General features: G+C 37.5%; 2 protein-coding genes across 2 annotated transcripts in view; one reads left to right on the top strand and one right to left on the bottom strand.

Moving 5' to 3' along the window:
* RASGRP1 (RAS guanyl releasing protein 1) overlaps positions 1-10,977 on the top strand; it is a 40,444-nt gene extending 29,467 nt beyond the window's left edge. The window contains exons 14-15 of the mRNA XM_014593033.2: positions 3,224-3,609; positions 6,864-10,977. Of these exons, the coding sequence (XP_014448519.1) occupies positions 3,224-3,609; positions 6,864-6,998 (521 nt within the window). The 3' untranslated portion in view covers positions 6,999-10,977. The remainder of the gene's footprint in view (positions 1-3,223; positions 3,610-6,863) is intronic.
* Positions 10,978-13,530: 2,553 nt separating this feature from the next.
* TSLIG3B (tRNA splicing ligase complex subunit 3B) overlaps positions 13,531-25,927 on the bottom strand; it is a 50,811-nt gene continuing 38,414 nt past the window's right edge. The window contains exons 7-8 of the mRNA XM_027765625.1: positions 20,186-20,353; positions 13,531-14,412 (exon numbers count right to left, since the gene is read on the bottom strand). Of these exons, the coding sequence (XP_027621426.1) occupies positions 14,128-14,412; positions 20,186-20,353 (453 nt within the window). The 3' untranslated portion in view covers positions 13,531-14,127. The remainder of the gene's footprint in view (positions 14,413-20,185; positions 20,354-25,927) is intronic.

The raw sequence follows: 25,927 nt of genomic DNA, 5'->3' as shown, positions 1-25,927 counted from the left end.
GAGAGATTTTCACTGTAGGGCGCGTGCGCTCGCCAGACAGACAGAGAGAGACATAGAGACAGAAAGCGAGAAATCACCCCCCAGGGAGGATGGTCACGCCGCAATCCCTTCTCCTCCATTCTCCTCTCAGGATCTTGGGCACGCTCGCACACGCGCCCTAGCTTGAGTTTTAAGCCACCGGGTCCGGGACACGAACCGCGGTCGACTACGTGGGAGTCCAGCGACATAGCCATTACGCTAACTGCTAGTTCCCGAGAAACACAACTTTTGAAAGGGTGTTTTGTTCTTAAAAAAAAAAAGTCATAAGGAGTTTGTTTTTTTCAAATATGCTCATCACCTCAGGATCTTACAGTCAACTTTCAATAGAAATCACCATAAATACTATTCTGAAAGATATGCCTGTATTATTGTGTACTCTGTACTTAACAGTTAACATCACCATAGGGCACAACTGTCACATGAAATGTAGATTTTTAAGGGAAAAAGGTGACAGTAGCAAGGATCTGAGGCCTCAAAAAGGACTCTCTGAAGGGGCTGCATCTAGAAATTTCTACTTTCCAGGCCATTCCTCCCCTCTCCCCAAGCCCTATCCCAAAATGCAGAAAGGGTTTTCTGAGCTTTCTTAAAACCCACCAGGCTAGACCAATAGGTAGGATTAAACAGAAATGTATCACAGTCAACAAGTGAAAATTGCTATAAAGTTGCTACAAGCCAAGGTCTGTCTGTAGTGTAAGAACTGACTACTGAGTATCACCTATTGCCTCCTATTCAAATTCCTCCCATCTCTTTAGTAATAATTATTCTCTGGGATGGCACCTACTCATCAAACCAAAATTTCCTATTATTTCTTTTTATCCATTTATTGTCTTTCTCAATCTCACTGTAACTTTTTGTACTTATCAACTATTTTTTGAATCTATTACCTCTCCTGATTTTGGTAACACTGTGGTCTCCTGGAACTATTCCTGCAATTTTAAAGGTTCCCTTTCTGCCCCAAGCTCCCTGAATATTTAGGAATTTTACCTAAATAATAGTTCTATTCATAATTTGGGCTGGTAAAAAATACAGTAACTATTTTACAAAAAAAATTTTAAAAGGAAGGTACAAAAAGTCATTACCCATAATTCTTCTCCAAAAAAGACAATGAAATTATTTTGGGGTGAATGTAATAACTTAAATATTGTGATACTTAAATCAATATAATTATAAATTTTATCTTTATTTTGATAAATATTAAATGTTAATTTATATCACCCTTGGGAAAAATTAAACTAAGATCCTTATAAGGGTTCTAGTATTAGAACTAGTACTTCAGATTATAAATGCTAATTAAAGAACTTTTAAAGTCCTCCTGACCATACCAATCCACTGTAGAAATTTTTTTTTTAAGTTTTTGCTATGGAGCACGTGCACTCACTAGGGAGAGACAGAGAGAGGGAAAGTGAGAAATCACACCCCCAGGGAGATGGCAAACCATAGTCCCTTCTCCATTCTCCTCTCAGAATTTTGGGCAAACATGCACATACACCTGGAATGATACTCAAGCCACCAAGTCCAGGACTTGAGCCATGGTTGGCCATGAGGGAATCCAGTGTCTTAACTACCATGCCAACTGTTGGCTTTTCAGCTAGAAAATGTTATAATGGGAAAAAAAGAAAAGTAAACTTTTCCAAATGCAATTTTTTTTTAGACAGGTTTTTGCCTTAGGGTGCATGCATTCCCAGAGACAGACAGACAGACAGACAGACAGACACAGTAAGAGGGAAAGTGAGAAATCACCCTCCCTCGCAGATGGTCATGCCACAATCCTTCTCTTCCATTCTCCTCCCAGGATCTTAGGAACACATGCACACATGCCTGGCATTAGTCTCAAGCCACTAGGTCTTGGAACTGAACCACGGTCGGCCATGTGGGAGTCCAGAGACATAACCACTATGCCATTTGCTAGTCCCAAAAGCAATTTCTGATATATAATCATTTCATTCCCTAAACCCTGTAAGTTATTTTTTTATCCCCATTTAATCAAAGAATAAATAGAATCCAAAAATCTGAGTTCATTAATAAACTGTGTAGAATCTAATGACTTCAGAGAGTTCAGAATTCATGCTAAGCCACTGCAAAACAGTACACTTAGATCATCTGCAGTTCTAGAGCCTACCTCCCACCTCAAATACATCCTATACTCCATCTTTCCAGATAACTCCTTACAGATAGCATTATCATACTGAGTCCAGGGCAGGGATGCTGATTCAAGGTTGAAAGCTAGGATGATTCGCCTGTTCTTTTTCCCTCGGCATCAAAAAATACATTGTGAAACACACTTCTGGGCCATGTGGGAGTCCAGAGACATAACCACTATGCCATTTGCTAGTCCCAAAAGCAATTTCTGATATATAATCATTTCATTCCCTAAACCCTGTAAGTTATTTTTTTATCCCCATTTAATCAAAGAATAAATAGAATCCAAAAATCTGAGTTCATTAATAAACTGTGTAGAATCTAATGACTTCAGAGAGTTCAGAATTCATGCTAAGCCACTGCAAAACAGTACACTTAGATCATCTGCAGTTCTAGAGCCTACCTCCCACCTCAAATACATCCTATACTCCATCTTTCCAGATAACTCCTTACAGATAGCATTATCATACTGAGTCCAGGGCAGGGATGCTGATTCAAGGTTGAAAGCTAGGATGATTCGCCTGTTCTTTTTCCCTCGGCATCAAAAAATACATTGTGAAACACACTTCTGTAAGGCTAAACTTGTCTCACGGTTAAATGCCCATTGTTGATTTACATGGGCAAATGGGAGTTTGGCCATCTGCTGGAGGGCACCTGTCCAAGACTGAGACTCAGAGTATAGAGAGCTCCCAGGGTCCACAGAAACACTTAAGGAGCAGTTCTTTCTATATATTGATCCTGCTCTCTAAGAAATGTTACAGCCTTGAGGTAGAGATGTTAATTTATTGTATTTACAGAAACAGAAACCTTTCAGGTGACCTTTGTGCAAACAGAGAAAGATAACCTTCTCCCAGGTAGATGTAACCTGACATCACTAGCCATGGCCTGGGCAGTAAAGACCCTAGATTTTAGCCCCAATTCAACCATAAAATGGATGCCTAAAAATGGGTCCTCTTTGGAACTGTGGAACCCCTAATTTAAACTAAGATAAGAGACTTGAATCTCTACTTTTGAGAGTACTAACATGCTATGTATCTTCCTACAGCGCCTGAGGAAGGCCCTTTTACATTCCCTAATGGAGAGGTTGTGGAACACTGCGAGGAGAGTAAGGATCGGACCATCATGCTGATGGGAGTGTCCTCGCAGAAGATTTCTGTTCGGCTGAAGAGGACTGTAGCCCACAAGGCAACGCAGACCGAATCACAGCCCTGGACTGGCAGTGAGGGCCCTTCTGGTCCCTTTGTGCTATCTTCTCCAAGGAAGACAGCCCAAGATACTCTTTCCGTGCTTCCCAGCCCCTCATCTCCATGTCCCAGCCCAGTCTTGGTCAGAAAACGTGCTTTCGTCAAGTGGGAGAATAAAGAATCCTTCATAAAATCAAAGGAGGAGCTCCGTCACCTCAGACTCCCCACTTATCAAGAGCTGGAACAGGTACCTTCCTGTTCATTTTCCTTTTTTCAAACGTTCTCAGAGAACTGGGGCTAAACAGGGAACAGTGTGTGTACTAAGGATTCTGGGATGTAGAAAGGGACAATGCTTATAAAGAAGCCAGTGGGGTACTTGGTTCACATTACCAGGTGGGAATAGGACACACAGCTCCCTACTGCCATCCAGCTGCTATTTCAGAGTGCTGGTGCCAGTTCCCAGAACTCTGCTCACAGTAGGCGCACTGAGAAAACAGCATTGCTACTGGTCAGCTTTATCGTCTGACACCACCCCATTTGTTTACATGGAATGAAAACAAACTTGCCTACATCATCTTTCCTTGAGGTCTTTGTTAACTTGCTCATCAGGGTATCATTTGGGACCTTCATGGTTTTCATGGTTGCCTAGGCATCTTTATAAAAGGTAGGTATGTTATCTTAGTGCTACAAAAGAAAAATAAAGAGAGGGTGAGGGCGTCGTCGATCACCACAGCAAATGCCTCTCTCTTAACAGAACACATTTATATTCCTAACGCATCAGAGATGGTGCTGATCTTCTACGCATATTAGAACAGTGACAGGTAGCAGGCAAAGGCACAGGAGAATGTGGCATAGAGCAATACCATCTATAGAATAAGAATGTGGCACGAAGAGCTACTTCTTTATGTCAGGCTCACAACGTTCTAATTATCAGGCAGCTCAGGAAGTCATCTGAAAAAGTTTACCAAGAAAAGGAAAACAGGGCCAGCAGATGGCAGAGCAGTTAAGTCACTGGACTCGCACCTGGCTGACTGCAATTTGAGTCCTGGACCTGGTAGCTTGCACAGGGCACATGTGTGTGTGCCCAAGATCCTGGGCCTCTCAATGTCTCTGTCTCTCTCACAGGTGAGCACACACACCCTAGGGCAACCCCCCCCCAAAAGAAAAGAAAAGGAAAACAAGTGTTTAGGAATATGCTTCCAAGTTTTGGGGCAAAGGGACAACAGTTTAAAAATACAAGAGGTAGGAAAGCAGGAGATGGAAGCAGAAGTCTTCAACTAGGACCCACAGGCAGTTGTCCAAATACTGAATCCTATTAATTACTAATACACTTCTCTTATTTAAAGAACACAGCTCATAATGGGACTAGCTCGGACCTTTTGTCAGGGGACAGTAGTTTCCTACCAATTACATGTAACTTAAGCCATCTTACACATAGGAAAGCAAGGGCACGTTAGTTTCAACATTACCAATCACTTAATTAAAAGGGAGGGATGTCTACGGTTTTTTCCTAAAATGCCAAGGTTTATACTGTTTTTGGAGACCCATCAGTACTAAGACAAAAAAAACAGTGCCCACCTAGCTAGATTCCTTATACAATTCCACATAATACATGGTGAGCCCACCCACCAGGGCTTCAAGATTCCCTGCACAGTTCGCTGTACTTTCTGCCAGGCTCCTAGAACTGAATTAGAGAAACATTTGAAGAAACAAGTTACAAAGTACATTGGGAAACTCTGGATTTGGTGTCTGGAATAAAGACTATAAATATTAGGAGAAACATATGGGAAAAGAGAAACAAATTATCCTGGGTGAAAGGAACTTGCTTGCCAAAGTATTTTTTTAGAAGAATTATTTTATTTAACTTTATTTATTTATTTTAGTTTGACCAGAGAGAGACAAAGCGAGATTGGAGGTGGGGAAGTGAGAAAGTATGCTGCCAAGAAGTCCGGAACTCGAACCATGGTCAGCCATGTGGCAGTCAGCACCCTTAACCACCACACCACCTAAGGGCCACTCAAAGTATTTTTAAGATCTGCTTTAAGAATGAAGTCAAGGGACCAGCAGGTAGTGTAATAACTACATATCTGGACTCCCATGTGGTCGACTGTGGTTTGAGCCCTAGACCCAGTGGCTTAAACTCATGCCGGGCACATGCTTGTGCATGCCCAAGAGCCCAAGAGGAGAAAGAAGAAATTGCGGCATGGCCATCCCCCTGGGGGTTGATTTCTCGCTTTCTGTGTCTGTCTTTCTGGTGAACGCATGCACCCTATAGCAAAAACCTCTTAAAAAAAAAAAAAAAAAAAATGAATGAAGTCAAGGCACAGTTACTGTTGGTAGCTCAATGCTTTATGCCGCTGGAAGCCACAAGGAGATTAGCACCAATTCCCAGGTCCACCTGTACACACCAGGGTGTGCTCTTGCCTGTGCGCTCATGATCCTGGCTGGCTAAAAGGCTAGAGTGGGCGTGGAGGAATCACAGTATGAAACCTTGTTGAGGATGCTTGTCTTCTCTCTTTTGGTCTCTTTCTCTCTCACAAAAGAAACTTTAAAAAAGTCAACTAGAGGTGGCAAAACATGTTTCTATATTAATTAATATTTACAGTATGAATAAGTATCCACATTATTTTAAATATATGTGTACCTTCACACCAGCATTGGACAAAAAGAAACAAAAGCTCTTAAGACTGGCTATACCTGAGTTTAAATGCCCAGTCTGATAATATATGGCAATGTTTTCTGCTTCTAGAAAATTGGTACACTATTTTCAGTGTTTGTGAGAGTTTGGATAGTCTCTTATCAAGTAACACAGCAACAGGCACACACCAAATACTCCACATTAGTATCGTAGCTAACAGACAGCTATGGGATAATTCAGGTTAAGAAACAACTCAGTGTATCCCAAATTGCAGACACTACCTGTATATTCTTTGGGCATAACCAGTATGGTATAAGAATACTGAACTCAAAATCATAAGACTGAAAAATCAGCTTTGGGCTCTATAATTAAATCATTGCAAATTAGGTCACTAAAACCCAGTTCAGAGGATGGAAAAAATTTATCAAAAGGGTACGCGAATTTTTAATGGTTTTTGTTATGTGGGGGAAAGAACTTACTGGAACATCTCACATAACAGAATTTCTAATCAGTGTTCATGGCCCACACCTGATCAGACCATCCATGCCAAGGTAAGATCACCCACTATGTAACATCCAAAGGTTTTGTCATTACCCACCTACTGCCTGGGAATGGTTTACTCTGCCTGTTAGCCATTCACATCGTTGATATGATAATGAAGACTAACTGCTGTTTGCACATGCTCATTTGATATTTAACTTGTTATTTTCTATTCAGGGCAAAATAACTCTCTTGAAAATAGTTTTTTAATTTTCAGCCACGGTGAATAGGAGATGCCGATCAAGTACAGTACTCCTGATATTGTAACGGCTTTGCTATTCATTGCTGCTTTATTAACGTACCTCATTTTCCTTTTCCTTTAGGAAATAAATACCCTGAAAGCAGATAATGATGCCCTAAAGATCCAACTGAAATATGCACAGAAGAAAATAGAATCCCTCCAGCTTGAAAAAAGCAATCATGTCTTAGCTCAAATGGAGCAGAGTGACTGTTCTTAGCCCAGACATCCAAGGAGCACAATCCATAGATGAGTGTACTGGAAATCTCATTTTCTAAACTGATGAACACAAAGACCTGGGTACTTTAAGACTGACTGGCTTTAAAAAGGGCACTTTAAAAAAGAACATCCAAGTAACTGTTTTTGTACCTAAGAGATTCCTAGTGTGCATGACAGTTTTCTTGTAGTCACTTGACTCAAAAGGGGAAGAAAGCTGAACAATGTAAAACCTCTGCCATTCATTTCATGAACTTTCCCCCTTGGGACTAATACTCCAAAGTGTGCTAAACACGATGCAGTTAGCTGACAAGGTACCGCCTCACATGGCCTGTTCTGCTGATTCTTCTATAGAACTGGAAAATGAATGTTTCCTTCCCTGGGTTTTCTGTGAACTGACGAATTTCCTTTGTTCCATCCAAAGCTTGCTTAAAATGGGAAAATACTCACATTCCAAAAGTACATTTACTTCTCCATATCCCAGCATTCCTGGTGAATCTGGTCCCTACTTCACTACCTCAATTAGCCTCTTTCCTCTTCTTCCTCACTACACTTACACACAGAAGCATATCTACCTAAAGGAACTTCTAGAGAGGTAGCCTCAACTCCTTAGAGACCTACTAAGCAACATGGCATCGTCCAATTGCAGGTCTGGTTATTTTTGTAGTCTTATTGTCATCATAAAGTAAGTAATCAAGTTAAGTACCTGAAATATAGTAACTATTACCACCTCACACATAACTGATGAATAAACATAATGCAAACATATTTGTCTTCATGTATTTTACAGTGGATAGAATTAGGGATTTATGGCTTTTTAAAAAAGTCAGAGAACAGTCCACTTAACTCTTCATGTTCCATCTTTATCTCTTTCCTTTGGATTTTTGCAAGAGGGCATGTGTGCTGGCTGGAGAGAGATCAAGGGAGGGAAGAGAGAAAGAGAAAGCATCCCATGGGGGATGGTCACGCCAAAATCTCTTCTTCAGTTCTCCTTCCTTTTGGGATTTTGAATGTGTGCACATACAAATGCCCGACCAGTTTTTCAAGTCACTGGGTCCAGGCCTCGAACCTTGCAGTCTGTCATGTGGGATCCAGTCACCTTAATGACCATGTCACCGGCTGGCCCAAAAAGTAAACTATTTTTCAAGTTCTTTTTTTGAACTAAATTTGTGCTGAAATTGTCTTCACTATCAATACTACTTAGAAATAAGCTAGTTAAATCAGTAGATTAAATAAAAGCTGACAGCATGTACATATGTATATATATACACAGTATTGGGCATGCAAGTAACTTGGAATTTTGTTTCCTCTTTCAAAAATCTGGAAGGGAATTAAACAACTTTTAGTCATTTATGCAAGTTCACAAATACAAAGTTTAGTTTGTTACAAGATGGAGAAACCGCTCATAATGTAAATCACAAGTGACAGTCCTATGAGTTTTTTTTTCCTTTTCCGAAGGTTAATGATAAATAAGCTTACTTAGTTGTCTGGGCAACTACTCACCAGCTCCTTTGTCAGCCTCTTTTTAGTTTTCTAAAAAAAATTCACAGGATCGCTTTTATGTTGGGGAGGTACTTAGTTTTCATGTTTGGAAAGTCCTGTACCAAGGTCACTTGACATTTATATATGAGTTGACTATCTGCTGTGATCATCATCTTAACAATTAGAAGTTCCAAGCCTAAAGCCAACAGCACCAAGCCTTTACACAACAAAGTACATCTACAGTGTTGCTTACTTGGAGGATTCAGATCAGTAAGACCGTTCTCTGATGAAAGATTAATTCTCATTTGCACACCTCCTTATACTGAGTTTATGTCACCCACAACTAGCTTGTTGTTAGTGTTTCATAGAATTTTCAAAGAACCAGTTTAAACACAAATTTACCCTTCTCAGAAATTCTTAAAGCAGGGCTTCTTAGATCCGCCACCTGGTATATAAATTTACAGTAGCACTTCATTACTTGCTTTATATAGAACAAACAAAATTCATATTCTTCATGATTAATTCTTTTCCTTTGATATAGACCAAAGAAGGAGTAGCTCAATCTCTTTAAACATAGTCATAAAACACTGTTTTTTCATTCTTCTTATACCCTCAATCCAAAATAAAGACCCCAGGATAGTTTTTATGTAAATAATCTGTAACATATAGAAATTCAAAAGGTCTCAGTCCCCTTAACTGCTCAAATTAACATGGTTAGAGTCTAACAGCAGAATTTATCACTACAGCAAACAGAAAGCAGTAGTTTCATCATGGGCTTTTACAATTCAGAAAGGGAAAAAGAAACATGTATTAGAGTACACATTAATATCATGTATGTTGAGCTACATGGGGTTTGTGGAATCTACAGAAATAATGTGAAAGTTTTTGATTCATCAAGCCTAGGATGCAAATTTCTCTCTTCATACTGACTTGGACCTAAGTTTGGGCAGATATGCCTGCCAAGACAAGGAGAAATCTTACTTCATCAACGGTGTCACTTCTCATTATTTGTTAATTGCCTTTTTACTGACCATTGTGAATATCTGTCTAAAGATATATAATGTAAAAGAACTACAAGAAACAAAACCAGATGTACAGATTGTAAAGTGTTTGTTTTTGATACTTAATGTAAGTTTTCTTTGTGTAATATTTATATGATAAAGACATTAGGACCCCCTATAACATAAATGTCTTGTGTCCTGCTTAATGAATACATAGAAACTTCACCTGGATTTTTACTATAATCTAAACTGAGATCACTCTCCTAATTCTCTTAACAAAATTGAAGTTTTCCTAGACTTTCCCATTTAAATGCTTCTATATCTTTTCACAACATGAACAAGCAACAGTATACAAATATTCAACATTTTCACATTGTTCATGACTTACATTGACACCCCCCCCCAAAAAATATTAGGTCTATAAACACTTAACATTAAATGAGACAAACCTGAAGTTCTCATTTCTCTGCTGCCTCCATCCTGTAATTCCATAGTTGTTCAGTCTAAGCAACTAGCAGGTAAAGAGAAAACATTTTGTACCTATAGGTAAAATTAGTAGATGGTTCAAGCCAGCATACAGATTCACCTGCAGCAATTCACTAGGGTCAGGCTTATTAGTAATCAGAGAGAGTCAAGATTTTCCTTAAATTCCCAGCATTTTTCAATTTTAACCATATCAGAGAAGAGAGGGAAAAATTTCAGTCACTCAGATGACACTGTGGAATGCATCCTGGTACATCTGGATAGGGGTTTATTTATCATTTTGTCAATTCATAACACTCTATACAAACTAATAAAGTCTCACTGACAACCTAATCATGAAGAAGAGATAGAACTGCCTTGTCACCTCTACCCCCAATGACCATCCCAGACGGCTTGCCTGTGTTTTTTTACAAGGTATACAGATAGTATCAATGCTTAGAATACTTTCTGGACACAAATCCTTTCTTTTTTTAGGTTGTCATACTTTCTTTTATAACAAATATGGGTAATAAATTTTAAGTTTTTTTTCTTTTTTCCTGTTTCATGAAATAATGTTTCCCTGATGTGCACAACACAAGGAAATAGATTCAAAGAAAACACCTGTTTCTGTTTCAATGAAAGGTTATAAGTAATGGTATGGGTGATTTTGAATGGACAGGACATATGTTCTTCATAAGATCCAGAGCAAAGGTCAGTTATGACTTTAACATCTAGTAAAAGCATGTCAGTACCAAGACAGAAGGAACATGGGATGTTAGAAAAAAAAATGAAATAGAGAACCAGGCAAAACACAAATGAAGAGGAGGACTGAAAAAAGTGTTGGATTTTAGATAGCAGTGAAGTGCCACCCATGACAGTCTTCTATATTGCGCTCAATTTATAAAATGTTTTCACATTACGTCCTTTCACATGAAGGACCCAAATCACTTTGTTGCTTGTTCTTAACCAGAAAACTGATCTACAAAATAATTTTTTTAAGGTTTTGTGATAGGGCATGTGTGCTCTAAGTAGAGAGAGAGACAGTGAGGCAAAGTGAAAAATCACCCACTGGGAGGATGGCTATGCCACAACTCCCTTCTCCATTCTCCTCCTGGGATTTTGGGCATGCACACACACACCCAGTGTGATTTTCAAGCTGCCAGGCCCAGGACTTAAACTGCAGTTGGCCATGTGGAAGTCCAGCACTTTAACCACCACACCACTTTGATGGCCCCTATAAAATAATCTTTTTTTTGGCGGAGGAGAGGTTATTGCTATAGGGCGCGTGCGCTCGCTTGAAAGACAGAGAGAGACAAAGAGAAAAAAAGCAAGAAATCATCCCCCGGGGGGGATGGTCACGCTGCAATCACTTCTCCTCTATTCTCCTCTAGGGATCTTGGGCACGCACGCACACACGCCTGGCATGAGTTTAAGCCACCAAGTCCGGGACTCGAACCACGGTCAGCTACATGGGAGTTCAGTGACATAGCCACTACGCTAACTGCTGGTTCCCTAAAATAACTGTGCACAAAAATAATGAAAATGCTACCTACTTTATGAAGAAAAATAAGATATTAGGATCTAGATACTGATATTTCATTAAAGTAAGTTTTTTAATGTGTGAGTGGTTTTAGCTCTAACATGATTCTAGAAACAAATGCTAAACTTAGACAAGACTTATAATTAGGCCAGCACTATAGCACAGTGGTTAAGAGAGCCAGATCTCACATGGCCAAATGTGGTTCAAATCCTGACCTCAGTGGCTTGAAAAGCACACCAGGTGCAGGCACATGAATGCCACAGATCCCAATGAAAAGGAGAAGTGGAGAAGCAGCTATTGCGGTGTGACCATGCCCCATTGAGAGTTGCTTTCTCCATACCTCTCTGATATTGTCGCTCTGGCAAGCCTATGCACTCTCTGGCAACGAGATTTAAAAAAAGGAAAGAAAAAAAAAAAAAAAACAAGAAATTGATTAATGAATATTTCCTTCTGTTTATTTTGTGAGAGATTTTTGCTATAGGGTGCCTGCACTTGCCAGAGAGACAAAGAGACAGAGAGACACAAAGAAGAAATCACACCTCAGGGAGGATGGCCAGACCTCAATCCCTTTTCCTCCATTCTCTTCTCAGGATCTCACGTATGCATACGTCCCCAGCATTAGTTTCAAGCCACCAGATCCAGGATTTGAACCACAGTCAACTACGAGGAAGTCCAGTAATGTAACCATTATACCATCTGCTGGTCCCAATAAACTAATGTTCCTGCCATATTTACTATAAATACATTATTTATAATACATTTACCACTTTTAGTGGTAAAAAGTTGTAAGTAGTTGTAAATCCCTTCTGTATCAGCAAATAATGCTCTTACAAAAGAATGAAGAAGCAGTATAAAGGCTTAAATGAACATTTTAAAACTAATACCTCTTTGGAAATATTCACTCAGTGGCCTTTAGTTTACATATTTTAAAAATCATTTATTTTCAGAGCTTGTAGCTACTGATAAAGCTCTTTCTTATAGAAAATCTTTTCCTTCAACTGTTATAAATGAAATTAAGTCTCTTCGCTAAATATAAACACACGCACACACAAAAAAACCTACAAAAGCCTAGGTTTAGAAATAACTAAAGCACTTGGTTTTTCAATCCTGAATACATTTCTTCAAAAAGTTAGTTTGGAAAATACATAAAGCATACACAATATTTACTTTTAAAGTTCTAACATTTAGATTTCAGCATGGGGCTTACTATACAAAATTTTAAAATTAAAAAACATAGTAATAACCAAAAAAACCTATCAAATATCATTTGTCCACTGGTAATAATTCAGCTTTTATATGCTGAGTTAGTTGGATTACAGAAAGTTGTTAGACATAGGTGCTGACCAGCCACCTACACTGAAATACAGATTTTACAGTGGGGTTAAAATATTTTGTGTAGCCAGTTTTTTTTTGTTTGTTTTTTTTGTTTTCTCTCTCAAACTTCTTACTCTAAGAAAAATATATATATTACCCTACCTCTTAAACCATTCACAATAGGCTCTCTACAAATTTTTGACAAATTGTACTTAGTTTTTTATGAAACATCTGAAAAAGGGACAAGTGACTCATCCCTCATTTGACAAATGTAGACAAATGAATCCTTGAGAGCTAAAGTCATTTCAACTCATAGTACCCCTGGCCTAGTGCAATAATTCTAATTCATAACTCGTGACCCTCTGATTACTCCAACCATCAAACCACACACAGCCATTCCCTAACCAAACCTGTGTTCCCCAAATCTAGCTGTGAATCAGATGTACCAAAGGATGCCTTAGCACTACCCCAAAATAGCTGACACTGGACATTACTGCTGTAATCCTATGTGATATTGCTCAGCCTGCTTTTTAATACATGGATAGCTAAAATTGAGGGCACAAATTCTGAAGAAATCAGTTTATAAAAATATTATTCACACCACCATGTACAATCGGAACATGTTGTCCTTTGAAAATAATTCTGACCTCAATCTTTACCTTTGTTTCATCAAACGAAATCACACAGACTTCAAATCTAATCGGGAAATAAATCAAACATGCAAAGCAAAAATACACTTGGGTTTCAATTAGTGGAACTTTAATAGAAACCTAGTCAGAGGATTTGTTTTTTGCAGGAGTTGTTACGGGACGATATTTCCTTCCTATAAAAAACAAATCATGACAACTACTTATTGAACACAATTTATCAGTCCCTTTCCCTATTCTATAAAGTAGAATTAACAAGTACAAAGCACATCCACAGGAATATAGATGAAGCAAGAGTCTATATTCCTTTCCATTGCAGGTGGGGTCATTTAATGTGTCTTGAACCTGAACAAAATACAGGTAACAGTCTAAATTCTTCACGACAATAAAATACTTTCTATTTTCCAAGTTTGATGGTAACAAATATTTACATTTTAAAAAATTTTTGTTCATTTTTTTTGTTTTTTAAAAAGATACAACATGCTCAAGGGTACACAGAATATGGGGAAAAATCATGACTTCATCTGAGATCAACTGGTAGTATAAAACAATATTCTTACATAGTAACATCCTCAGGGAGCCTAACATGGTGTTTACGTCAATAGTGATATTCAAGTATGTTATTTAGAACACTATGCCTAATGTATCTACCAAAAAGTAAGAACTGCTATCCAATTTTTGTAGTTTTTAATATCTTCTATATCCACCGCCACCACCTCCTCCTCCTCCATATGGATCTCCATAACCTCTTCCACCATAGCCCCCTCTTCCACCATAGCCTCCTCTTCCACCTCCTCCTCCCCCCCAGCCACCTCTTCCACCCCCACCACCTCCTCTACCACCACCTCCACCACCACCCCAACCTCCCCTTCCACCGCCTTCTTGTCTCTTCTGCCAAGGGGGCATTTCAGGAGGTGGTGGTTCAATTTCATTCGGCCGTCCTCCCCTGTCAGGTACCCTTCCCATCAGCACCTGTGTGAAGAAACATTTTATTTCATTTTCTCTTATCTTAAAAGTTGAAATTTACATAAAGGTTTCAAGTGATAGTTATCATTCCTAATAAAAAAATAGAAGCCAAACATTTAAGAACATGCAAGTATGAGACATGGCAGCATGAATTAATATTGAAAATGTGTGATGCATGCCAAATTCCCCAGAATGTAGAATTATTTTAAAACTAACTAATGTTTCTGAAACTTAAGGGCTTCTTAATTGTCTCATTTCAATTTGTTTAGAAAATTCTGCAGCAAATGAAGTATTCACCACACTAACAAAATTTTTTAGCACGACATTTTCAATATGCATAAACTAATGCCCTGTATTTAGTAACTTCATATCCATTTACATGACAATAACTTCTGGATTTTCTACTGCCACAGATTTGATAATGGATTATCTAATAAGAAACTATTGCTAAGCACATTTTATTTTAACAAAAAATGAAGTATATACGATAGCACGTAATGAGGTCAGGGAAGGATAAAATAATCCCAGCTATCACTGCAAACAGTTATAAGGATTGTCAATGAACTATTCCGTTCTTTGGAGAAACTTAAGTTCACTTACTTCAATGATGATACCAGTTAACATATTATTTTATGAAAAATGAAGAACTGATATACTTCCTTAGCCATGCTTTACAAGAAATACTTTAAAAGATAAGTACAAGAGTTTAATTTAAGTCCCTATCTGTAGAAAGGAGCCACTTTATATATCCATGAGCAGGGGAAACACAGACAGTGGTGAGGAGGATGCCACCCACCCACCACAACCAAAGTAAGCCAAGAACTCCCTACTGGTGTCTCTCAGGAAAGAATAAAAAACAGTAATTGCCTCAACCAAAATAGACTATGAATTAGTTGGAAGGCACGTCCATAAATCCTGCAATCAAAACCATGGTTAAGAATTTACGTCGATTCAGGAATTAGGACCACTGAAGGCCTTCTGCCCAGTCTTCCCCCTCCTGTACCCCAGATCTAGCCAGAAGCCAGGAAAAGCCCATCAGCAGCTGTCTATATCTGAGTTCTTTCTATCTCTCCATCTCTCTCTCTCTCTCTCTTTATATATATATATAATTTCTCTGCCACTCTTTTGTCTTGCTCCCTACCTTTCTCCCTACCCCCATAGGAAAAGTCAATTAGCAGCCATCTATATCTCAATTCTGAGCAGACCCATTCAAGGATTAGAACTACCAACGACCTTCTGCTCAGACTTTACCCTCCTGCCCTCCAGATATAGCCAGGAGCCAGGTTAGAACACCTGATTTATTCTTTCTCCATCTATGTCTATTTAAATTTTTTACTTTTTAGCTTTCTGCCACTCCTTTTTTCTTGCTACTTCTTACCTTTCCCCCGCCCCCACAGTGGGCAAGGACAAGCCAATCAGCAGCTATCTATATCCAAGTTCTAAGTGGCCACACTCACACGGTGCACTAGCACAAGGAGTAGGTTTTAATTTTTTGCTCAAAAAAAAATTTTTTTTTTTTAAGAGGTTTTTGCTATAGGATACATGTGCTTGCCGGAAAGACAGAGAGAGACAGAAAGACAGAAAGCGAAAAATCACGCCCCAGGGGGATTGGCCACAAGGCAATCCCTTCTCCTCCACTCTCCTGTTGGGATCTTGGGCATGCACGCACACGCACTGGTGTGAATTTAAGCCACCAAGTCCAGGACTCAAACCACAGCCAGCTACGCAGGAGTCCAGCAACATAGCCATTATGCCAACTGCTGGTCCCCAAGAAAGCAAGCCACTAAGTCTGGGTCTCGAACCGTGGTTGGCCATGTGGGAGTCCAGTGCCTTAACCACCATATAACCTGCTGGTCCCTTTTTGATTTTTTTTCCTCCTTTTTTGTTTTTGTCTTTCTTTTTCCTTTCTCACTTTTCTGCTCAGCCTCCACACACTGATTTTCTAGACAGGTCTAGTTGCCCAGTAGCAAATATCTGAATACTTTTAGGGTCAGCTTAAGCCTATATTTCTATTGAATCAGCTGTGCAAAGGGAGAAAACCAGTATTGTTTAGAGAGGGCAGGTCACCTCCTCCTGCATTCCTCTGAATGCTCAGATTTAACTCCAAAAACTAGGAAAAAAGTATAATCCATCAGATGACCAGAAACCACTACAAAGGCACAAGAAATATGAAAACCATGAAAATAACTCTCTCCCAAGAGAAAAGAATAACTCCTCATCCTCCACAGACAATATAGGGAACTTGTGGAAATATCAGATAAAGAATTTAGAATATTCATAGTGACAAAGCTTAACAGAGATGCAAGAGAAGAGAAATAATGAACTCCAGAAAATGCAAGAGAAAAGAGACAATGAGTTCCAGGAGGAGAGGAAGTTCTTGCATGATCTGACAGAGGAGATACACAGCATGAAAAAGAATCAGACAGAATTGTTACAGATGAAGGCAGTAATACAGGAAATCAAAATCTCCCTTAAAAATATCAAAAGCAGATTAGATAATGCAGAAGATCAAATCTCTGATGTAGACAATAGAGCCTCTGACCTAGAAAAATTCACCAAAAACACTGAGAATATAACCCCCCAAAAATGAGAACAACATACGAGTAATACTAGATACCATTAAAAGCCCAAACATCCAGATCATTGGTATGCCAGAAGGTGAAGAAACTAGTAAGAGCACTGATAATCTATTCCATGAAATCCTAGAAGAAAACTTTCCAAACCTAGAGAAGCACTCAAATATCCAGACTCAAGAAATACAAAGGACCCCACATGGAATCAACCCAAGAAGATCTTCCCCAAAGCACATCATAGCCAGATTGACCAAAACCACAGAGACAAGATAGTAAATTTGGCAAGAGAGAAATGTCAAGTTACTTTCAAAGATACCCCATAAGGCTAACATTGGACCTGTCATAGGAAACAATGCAAGGAAAGAATGGGGAAATACATTTGAAGCATTAAGTGAAAAGCAATTTCAACCAAGAATACTATACCCAGCAAGATTATCTTTCATATGGGGGGAAAAAAAGACAAAAATATTCTCAGATAAACAAAACCTAAAAGAATTTACCAACATCAGACCAGCTCTCCAAGAAGTGCTGAAGGGTGTGCTATACCAGGAAAACTAAAGTCGGACACAAGAAGTAAGAGTACAAAAAACAACCAGGAAAATGGCCAGCCTAATGGTAGGGACAAGTCGAGTTGAATGTTAACTTCCAGACTTTAAACAGAAAGATCAGACCATAGTAAAACTGCAAATACAATAGAAGAGAGATTAATTACATGAGACTAAATTAGTGAAATAGAATTTTTTGACCTTAGAATAAAACATTACTGATTTTTTTTTTGACCTTAGAATAAAACATTACTGATTCGATGCTTTGATTTCCATATTATGGATTTTTGTCTTCCCTTGAACTGTTGGTAGGTTCCCTACCTGCTATTTGAATTGAATCCTAACCTTTTTCCTGGCTTTAAATTTTAAGCAAATTTCTCTTAACATTTTTGATTTTGTTCTATTAAAACTAAAACTGTTTTCCTTGAAATTAAATAATGCATAAAAAAAACTATTACTACCTATTTAATGACTACAGTAAGCTCTATAGCCCCAGCTAGGTGCTACATTAAAGTATGTTCACTTTACTCACTGACGTTTACGCCTAAAATCAGACATGTGTTCATAGATATGTATATATTAGCAGTGCTTGTTAGCTAAAGTTTTTAAATTAATTAAGATCTTAAGGGAATCAATAAAATGTAAAAAAAAGCCATAGAAAACAACTGTAGATATCAGAGACAGTGTAGGAGAAGGGGGGAAATTGGCAGATGGTGAGAAGTAGGGAATCAAGGAGGGAAAAAGTGAAATATAAAAGAAAGAAGAAATAGAAAATTATTTGTTGATGATAACATGTATGGTAATATAGTCTAGTCTTATTGGATCAAGAGTTCTACTTCTCTGGGTAATAGTATCTGTCTCTTTTCTGAATTTCTAATTCAGAAATGTCTAATTAGAATACTTGATTATTTGAGGGAAATCTTAGAATCAGTTCTGAGAGCAGCCTATCCATACTTACCAAGTATCATGCTGATGGAGAGATCAGAGAGAACAACAACTGAGAAGGGCTGTTGAGCCAATGCACAATATATTCTGGATGGAAAATCTCATTCTGTTACTGTAATGATGTACAGTGAATGACTGTACATAAATTTTTTAAAATAAGTAAATTAATTAATTAATTAAAAGAATTTATGTCATCAGGACCAGCAGATGGCATAATGGTTACATCACTGGACTCCCACGTAGTCAACTGTGGTTCAAGTCCTAGATCCACTGGCTTAAAATTCACACCAAACTTGCGTGTGTGCGTGCCCAAAATCCCAAGAGGAGAATGGAGGAGAAGGGATTGCAGCATGGCCATGCCATGTCCACAGGGGGCAATTTCTTGCTTTCTGTTTCTGTCTCCAGCGAGAGCACATGTCCTATAGTAAATCCCTCTCAAAAAAAAAAAAAAAAAAAAAACAGGAATTTATGTCATCAATGAAAAGCAAAAAATATAGAATCCTTACTACAGGACAGATAAGATTCTAGGTACGCACAGTTCCAAGTGTGCAAACATTCTTTTAAAACCAGCAAGAACGTCCAAATTGTCAAATCTAAACAACAGTCCTTCTCAGTTGTTGTTCACACTGATCTATCAGCATGATACTTGGTAAGTATAGATATCTCTGATCTCTCTATCAGCATGATACTTGGTAAGTATAGATATGCTACTCTCAGAACTGATTATAAGATTATCCTCAAATAATCAAACATTCTGATTAGACATTTCTAAGTTAGAAATTCAGAAAAGAGACAGATACTGTTACTCAGAGAAGTAGAACTCTTGATCCAATAAGATTAGATTATAACCAAATGCAAGATATTAAATAACATATTTAAAGAAAGAACACTTTAGAAAGACAGAGGAACAGTCCAAATGGAAGTGCAGAGGCACACACCAAGATGTCTAAGTAAGTAATAACTAGCAAACTGACTTTAAAACAATTATCCTCTAGTAAGGTATCCTATCCAGGCTACGGTGAGTGAGAAACAATGTTTTAAAATTGTCCAAATCCCTGACTTTTGATTTTGTTTTACTGTAAAAGGTTTACAAGAGAAGATTTGCTATTCGAGCTGACATAAACATTCTAAATTAGTTTACTCTTATTATTGCTGTTGTAAAATAAAAAATTCAGATGTCTTGAGCTTACTTAAGTCTCTGATCAGGAAGTGAAAGTTCAAAGAGATTTGGTAACTTGTCCAAGGTAATTCCTCTAAATAAATGACAGTGCTAAAAATGGGAATGCAGACGCGTTGACTCCAAAGCACTTAACTCTTCTTCCCTTCACACCAAGGATGTAAAAAGTCTGTCAATCGCTTCAACCTTTTTGCTAAGATCAAGTGAATAAGTCTGTCAGTATCTGAAATGATTCCTACTGACAAAAAATGATTATTCTTGTTAATGCTGTTGATAAAAACAATTCTGTAATTCTGAATTCCCCTAATCCATAAAAAAAATTGTATTTATGAATACAAAAATTCAAATGAATACACACACACACACACACACACACACACACACACACACACAAATAACCACGCCCAGATGGAATGAAGCTCCTGCATCACTCTCTTTTCCAAGTTCACCAAGACATAAAAGAACCTAGGATGAAATCTATAAATACATCAAAGGGGGACATTACAGACCTACTCCAGTGGGCTGAGAAAATGACTGACCTTATTAATAGCACAAGCAGTCTTTTCCCGGCTAGTGCCACTGCTTGTTCTGATTATCTTGGATAGATCTTCACGAGCAGCAAGCAGATGTGCCAATGTAATTGTTGTCTTGGGCGACAAAGCATAACGCTTAGGCTGGTAAATTCTTGCTATGTCATCTGTTTTTACCTAAATGAGAAAAGTTAGGGAGAAAAAGAACAAGGTTAAATTTTTTTTAAAAAATACCAATCATAATTTTCAGAAAGAAAAAATGATAAGGCACAAGCAAGGAAACAGGAAAGATAAAAAAAACTTCCAAATATCTGGTGATAATTTATATGAAGAGTGAAAAAAAAATCCCAACAGAAAAACCGTTGCTAAAAGAATATGTAACTACCAGAACAACTCGTTAAAAAATACGACACAGAAAGATTCTATTCATACAAAATACCTAAATATAGTTTTACAAAAACATATACAGGACCTTTAAAAAAGAAAACATCAGTAAATCTTGCAAAAACAAAAGGAATACATAGAGAAATGGTGAAAAGTACCAAATTTCTGGATTACAACACTGAGAACTAGTGTCAGTTTTTCCTCAAGTTAATTTACAGATTAAAATGTACTGTAATCCCATTGACTGGAATGTTTTTAGAAACATGAAAATAAATACAAAACTAAAGTTAATCCAGAAACTAGATATGTAATGATGACTAAAAACTTTTGAAAAGGAAATCTTGCCAGATACTGAGAAGAGAGGTCTTCCAAAAGTGCATGGAAAATACTTACTATGAAAAAACTATGTGGATTTCAAAAATCTTTTGCATTAAAATAAACTTTTACTTTAATTCCATTTTCCATAAACTTAAAAAAAATTGGTATTTTTGTTAATGGCAAAGCACATGTATGTGCAAGAGAAAGAGAAAGAGACTCATCAGCACCCTCCATAAGACCTGGTTATGCTGCAATCAGAGACTCATCAGCACCCTCCATAAGACCTGGTTATGCTGCAATCCCTTCTCCAGTTCTCCAGCCCATTGGATCCTGGGCACTTTTGCACGTGCCTGGCATGTTTCAGGCTGACCAGCCCAGGGATTCAAACTGTAGTCACCATGTGAAATCTAGCTTCTCTTAAACAGCTCATTACCACTGTGCCATGGATTTGTTAATGCTGTTGATAGAAACAAATCCTGTAATTTGGAATTCCTCTAATTCATAAAAATTTTTTATTTATGAACACAAAAATTCAAATGAATATACATACTCACACAAAGTTTGTAGTATCCTCATAACAATATGAAATTACCATCATTGTTTAACAGCTGACATTTATTGAGCACTGAATGCTGCTCACTTATTAGGCATTATTTCTTTAATTCTCAAAATGTCCTTAGAGTGGTTTTCATTAACCATTTCACAGATGGCAAAAAAAAAGAGATTTAAAAAGCTTATGTTATTGGGAACAGAAGTTGGCATAATGGCTATGTCACTGGATTCCCATATAATCAATCGCGGTTTGAGTCCTGGACCCGGTGGCTTAAACTCACACCGGGCACATCTGTGTGCATGCCCCAGATCCAGAGAGAAGAATGAAGGAGAAGGGATTGTGGTGTGGCCATCCCTTCTGGGGGGTGATTTCTTGCTTTCTATCTTTGTATTTCTGGCAAGCGCATGCACGCTATAGCAAAAACCTCTCAAAAAAAAAAAAAAAACACTTACGTTACTTTCCCAAAATATAGGGAATCCCAGTTCCACCCACTTACTAATAAAAGCCAACCTGACCCCTAGTATGTATACAGATAACAGAATACTGTCCTACCTCAGTCTAATTAATTGGCTCTTAGAGAAGAAAAAAAAAAAAAACTAAAAAAACAGATTGATCAAATAAAATAGATGATTGAGATTTAAAGCCTCTTAAATGTAAGAATGCAATAAATGATAAATGGGGAATTACAGATCAATGAGAAAAGGAAAGGAGTATATTTTAAATAGCACTGAAATAAACCATTGGCTATTCATAAAGATAATAACAATGGGCCAGAAAGTGGCATGGTTAGGGCAGTTGGATCCCACATGGCCAACTATACAGTTCAAGTCCTGGTCCTGGAAGTTTAAAAAACACCCTAGGCACGTGTGCATGCATGCCCAAATACAGAGAAGAAAAGAGAATTAAAGAGAAAGGATTGTAGCATAGCTATAACCTCTGGGGAATGCCTTCTTACTTTCTCTTTTTTTTCTGTCTTTTCCTACCCTCCTCCCCATGGTGAGAACATGCACCCTATAGCACATTTAAACACAATTTTTAAAAAAATAAATAATAATAGGGTACATCATACATGTAACAAAGAGAATTCCAAAGAGAACAGAATGAACTGCTTAAAGTTTTATTTTAAATTGAAAAATTTACATTATAAAGATTAAAATCTCTATACATCAAAAGGTATAAAACAAAACCAAAAGAAACCTGGGGAAAATATTTACAACAAATAAAGCAACTAACAAACTTCCTTAATGTATAAAAAGCTCAATCAAAAGGAAAATAGAAACACTCCACAGGGGAGAAAAAAGAGAAGACAAATAGAAGTTTCAAAAAAAGAGGAAATTCAAATGACTAATAAGCTTATGATAGAAAGTTCAACTTTACCAATAAGAATATTCAAATTTAAAAAGTTAAGTCTTTTTAACCATTAAGTTAATAATAAAATTTACAATATTCTAAATATTAAGGAGGTTAAAGTGAGAAAAAAAAATCTCATTTACCCTATTTGTAGTTAAGTTCATGCACGCTTCCCAGAAAACAATTTGGCCATGGGAATCAAGACCATGAAGAGTCATAACACTTGACACAGTAAATTTCCTTTCAATATACAATTAAAATATACATCGAAAATTACATATAAAAATCATACAAGGAGAGGGGACCAGCAGATGGCGTAATGGTTACATCACTAGTCTCCCACACGGCCGACCACAGTTAAATTCTGGACCCAGAGGCTTGAAGCTCACACTGGCTGTGTGTTTGTGCATGCCTGAAATCCCAAAAGAATGGAAGAGAAGGGACTACAGCCTGGCCATCCACTCTGAGGTGATTTCTTGTTTTCTGTCTGTTTCTGGCAAGCGCACGCACCCTATAGCAAAAATCTCCCTTAAAAAAAATTATACAAGGAAGCATTGCTAGTATTAGTTAATATAGGAAAAAAGTATAAAATAAGAGTCAAGTTGTTTATGGTCATGACTGATAAAATACAATGCAGCCATAAAAAGGATATGATTCTATTGATATAAAATGCCCACAATGGGCAAACCCATAACGACAGAAAGTTTATGCCACTGCATGGTTGCCAGAGAATAAAGACAGGAGTACTACTAATGGGTGCATATTTCATGTTGAGGTGATAAAATGTTCTGAAATTTGATAGTGGAAATGACTACACAACTTAGTGAATATACTAAAACCACCAACTTGTACACTTCAAAATGATGAATTTTATGTTATGTAAAAATTACATTTCAAAAAAAATAGTAAGTTAGAAATTAATTTTAAAAGGTTATTAAATACACCTTTTAGAAATACGGGTCAATGGTAACTATATTTAGCAAAAAAAGGTAAACTATAAAATTGTACGAGTATTATTGTAATGCTAGCAAATAAATAAGATTACTCTTACTAATAAATAAAATCAAACATACTCTTTAATCAAAAAATTTCACTATTAGAAATAAACCATGGACATGGAAAAAAATTTATTTACCAAAAATTTCATTAAAGAGTCAAACAAGAAACAAAATTAAAAGAAATCTTGATGACCTTCAATAGAGTATATCAATATGATAAAATATTCTGCAAAAACTGAAATTGCTATAGAACAATATTTTATAACAATCATTTAACAATATAAGACTTTTTAATCATGAAAAGGGGGAACAATGTTATATTAAATTTAATAAGAAAACAGGATACATATGCATAAAATCCTATAACCAATTGAAAAAGACCAAATTAAAGGTCAAAGTGACCTATAATCCAAGAAAAAAATATTTACAAAATATTCTGGATTAAGGAAAAAGAACAAAACACAAACTCCTTGCCTTAAAATATGATGAAAAAAGACTAAGATGATAAGAATGAAATATCAAGACATTTCCTAAAGACATATTTGCTCAAAGTCTCCATGTAAGGCCAATAAAAGGTTACCAGGTTCATGAATTGACATTGCTCTAAATGTTCAAAGAAAAGAATATGTCAAGACACATTTATTTTGGATTTCTCCATAATCTTAAAGCCAACACCAAAAACATCTTCTCAGTTAGTATAACAATTTTAACATCACTGCTGTTCACAATTTGCCTTATACTGCATTTGTAATTTCTTTTTTCTCATTAAAATTTGTCATTAAATTAGAGCCCCAACCACCCTTAGTAAGTTTCCAGAGGTCAGTCACACTGGTACCTCGTTCCAAGCATCTGAACTCTATTCTATTTCTGGAGGTAAGCATTTATTCCATCTACTTTATTGGTAACTTACAGCTCTTACAGCATGCGGGCTTCTCACACACAAAAATTACTTTAATGGCACAGTCAGATACACCCCTGCAATTCATCCTGACGCACATTTAGAAGAGAGTCAGTCTTCAGCCATTTGAGAAGCTGATTAGGTACTACAAACAAAGATGACTAAAAATGTTCTATCTCTCTATAGGATACTGACTGAGATGGTCATCGACAACTAGGTACATCACAGTGCTTGAGTGATGTACACAAGGTACTATAAGTGATTAACAAGGTGTTGAACGTTTATTGAAAGAAAAGATATGAGTGAGTCTTCAACTGTGCTTTATAGCTGTCCTACTACTATGCTAAAAATAAATTCTCTAAAATAACAATATTTTCAGGACCAGCAATTGGCGTAAAGGCCATGTCGCTGGATTCCCATGTAGTTGACCGAGGTTCGAGTCCCAGACCTGGTGGCTTAAACTCACACTGGGCGCATGTGCGTATGTGCCCAAGATACCGAGAGGAAATTAAAGAGAAGGGATTGAGGCGTGGCCATCCCCCCGGAGGGGTAATTTCTCACTTTCTGTCTTTCTCTGTCTTTCTAGCGAGTGCACATGCCCTATAGCAAAAACCTCTCCAAAATAAATAAATAAATAAATAAATAACAATATTTTTTCGCAAACAACCCTGTTCCAATTCCTCCTTTCTTTTCTGTATCAGTCTACCAGGTATTTGGAAAAAAACACTATGTAAGATACATAAAGGAGGATTTCTTCTTTTTTTTTTTTGTTTTTGGAGAGGTTTTCGCTATAGGGCATGTACGCTCACCAGACAGACAGAGAGACAGAAAGCGAGAAATCACCCCCCGGGGGGATGGTCACGCTGCAATCCCTTCTCCTCCGTTCTCCTCTCGGGATCTTGGGCACGCACGCACACGCGCCTGGCGTGAGTTTTAAGCCACTGGGTCCGGGACGCGAATCGCGGTCGACTCCATGGGAGTCCAGCGACATAGCCATTACGCTAACTGCTGGTTCCCCATGAAGGATGATTTCTAGGTAAATGAGGCAGATTAAACACTCTAAATTATAAGAAAAATACACATATGTTAAGGCAGGGATACAAGTAAGGGAGCCAACATCTTAGAAAATAAAATCTAGAGCTGAAAAATGGAGTTAGCACAAAGTCTATTTGTAGAACAGTCTATTCTTCCAAACCAGTGATGTGTCACCACTTTCTCCAAAGAAAATAAATAATTCTTAAAAAAAAAAA

The sequence above is a fragment of the Tupaia chinensis genome, unplaced genomic scaffold (assembly GCF_000334495.1).
Source record: "Tupaia chinensis unplaced genomic scaffold, TupChi_1.0 Scaffold000062_1, whole genome shotgun sequence".
NCBI classification, from domain to species: domain Eukaryota; kingdom Metazoa; phylum Chordata; class Mammalia; order Scandentia; family Tupaiidae; genus Tupaia; species Tupaia belangeri.
Note: the sequence above shows the minus strand (reverse complement) of the source record. Positions and strands in the feature narration are given on the sequence as shown.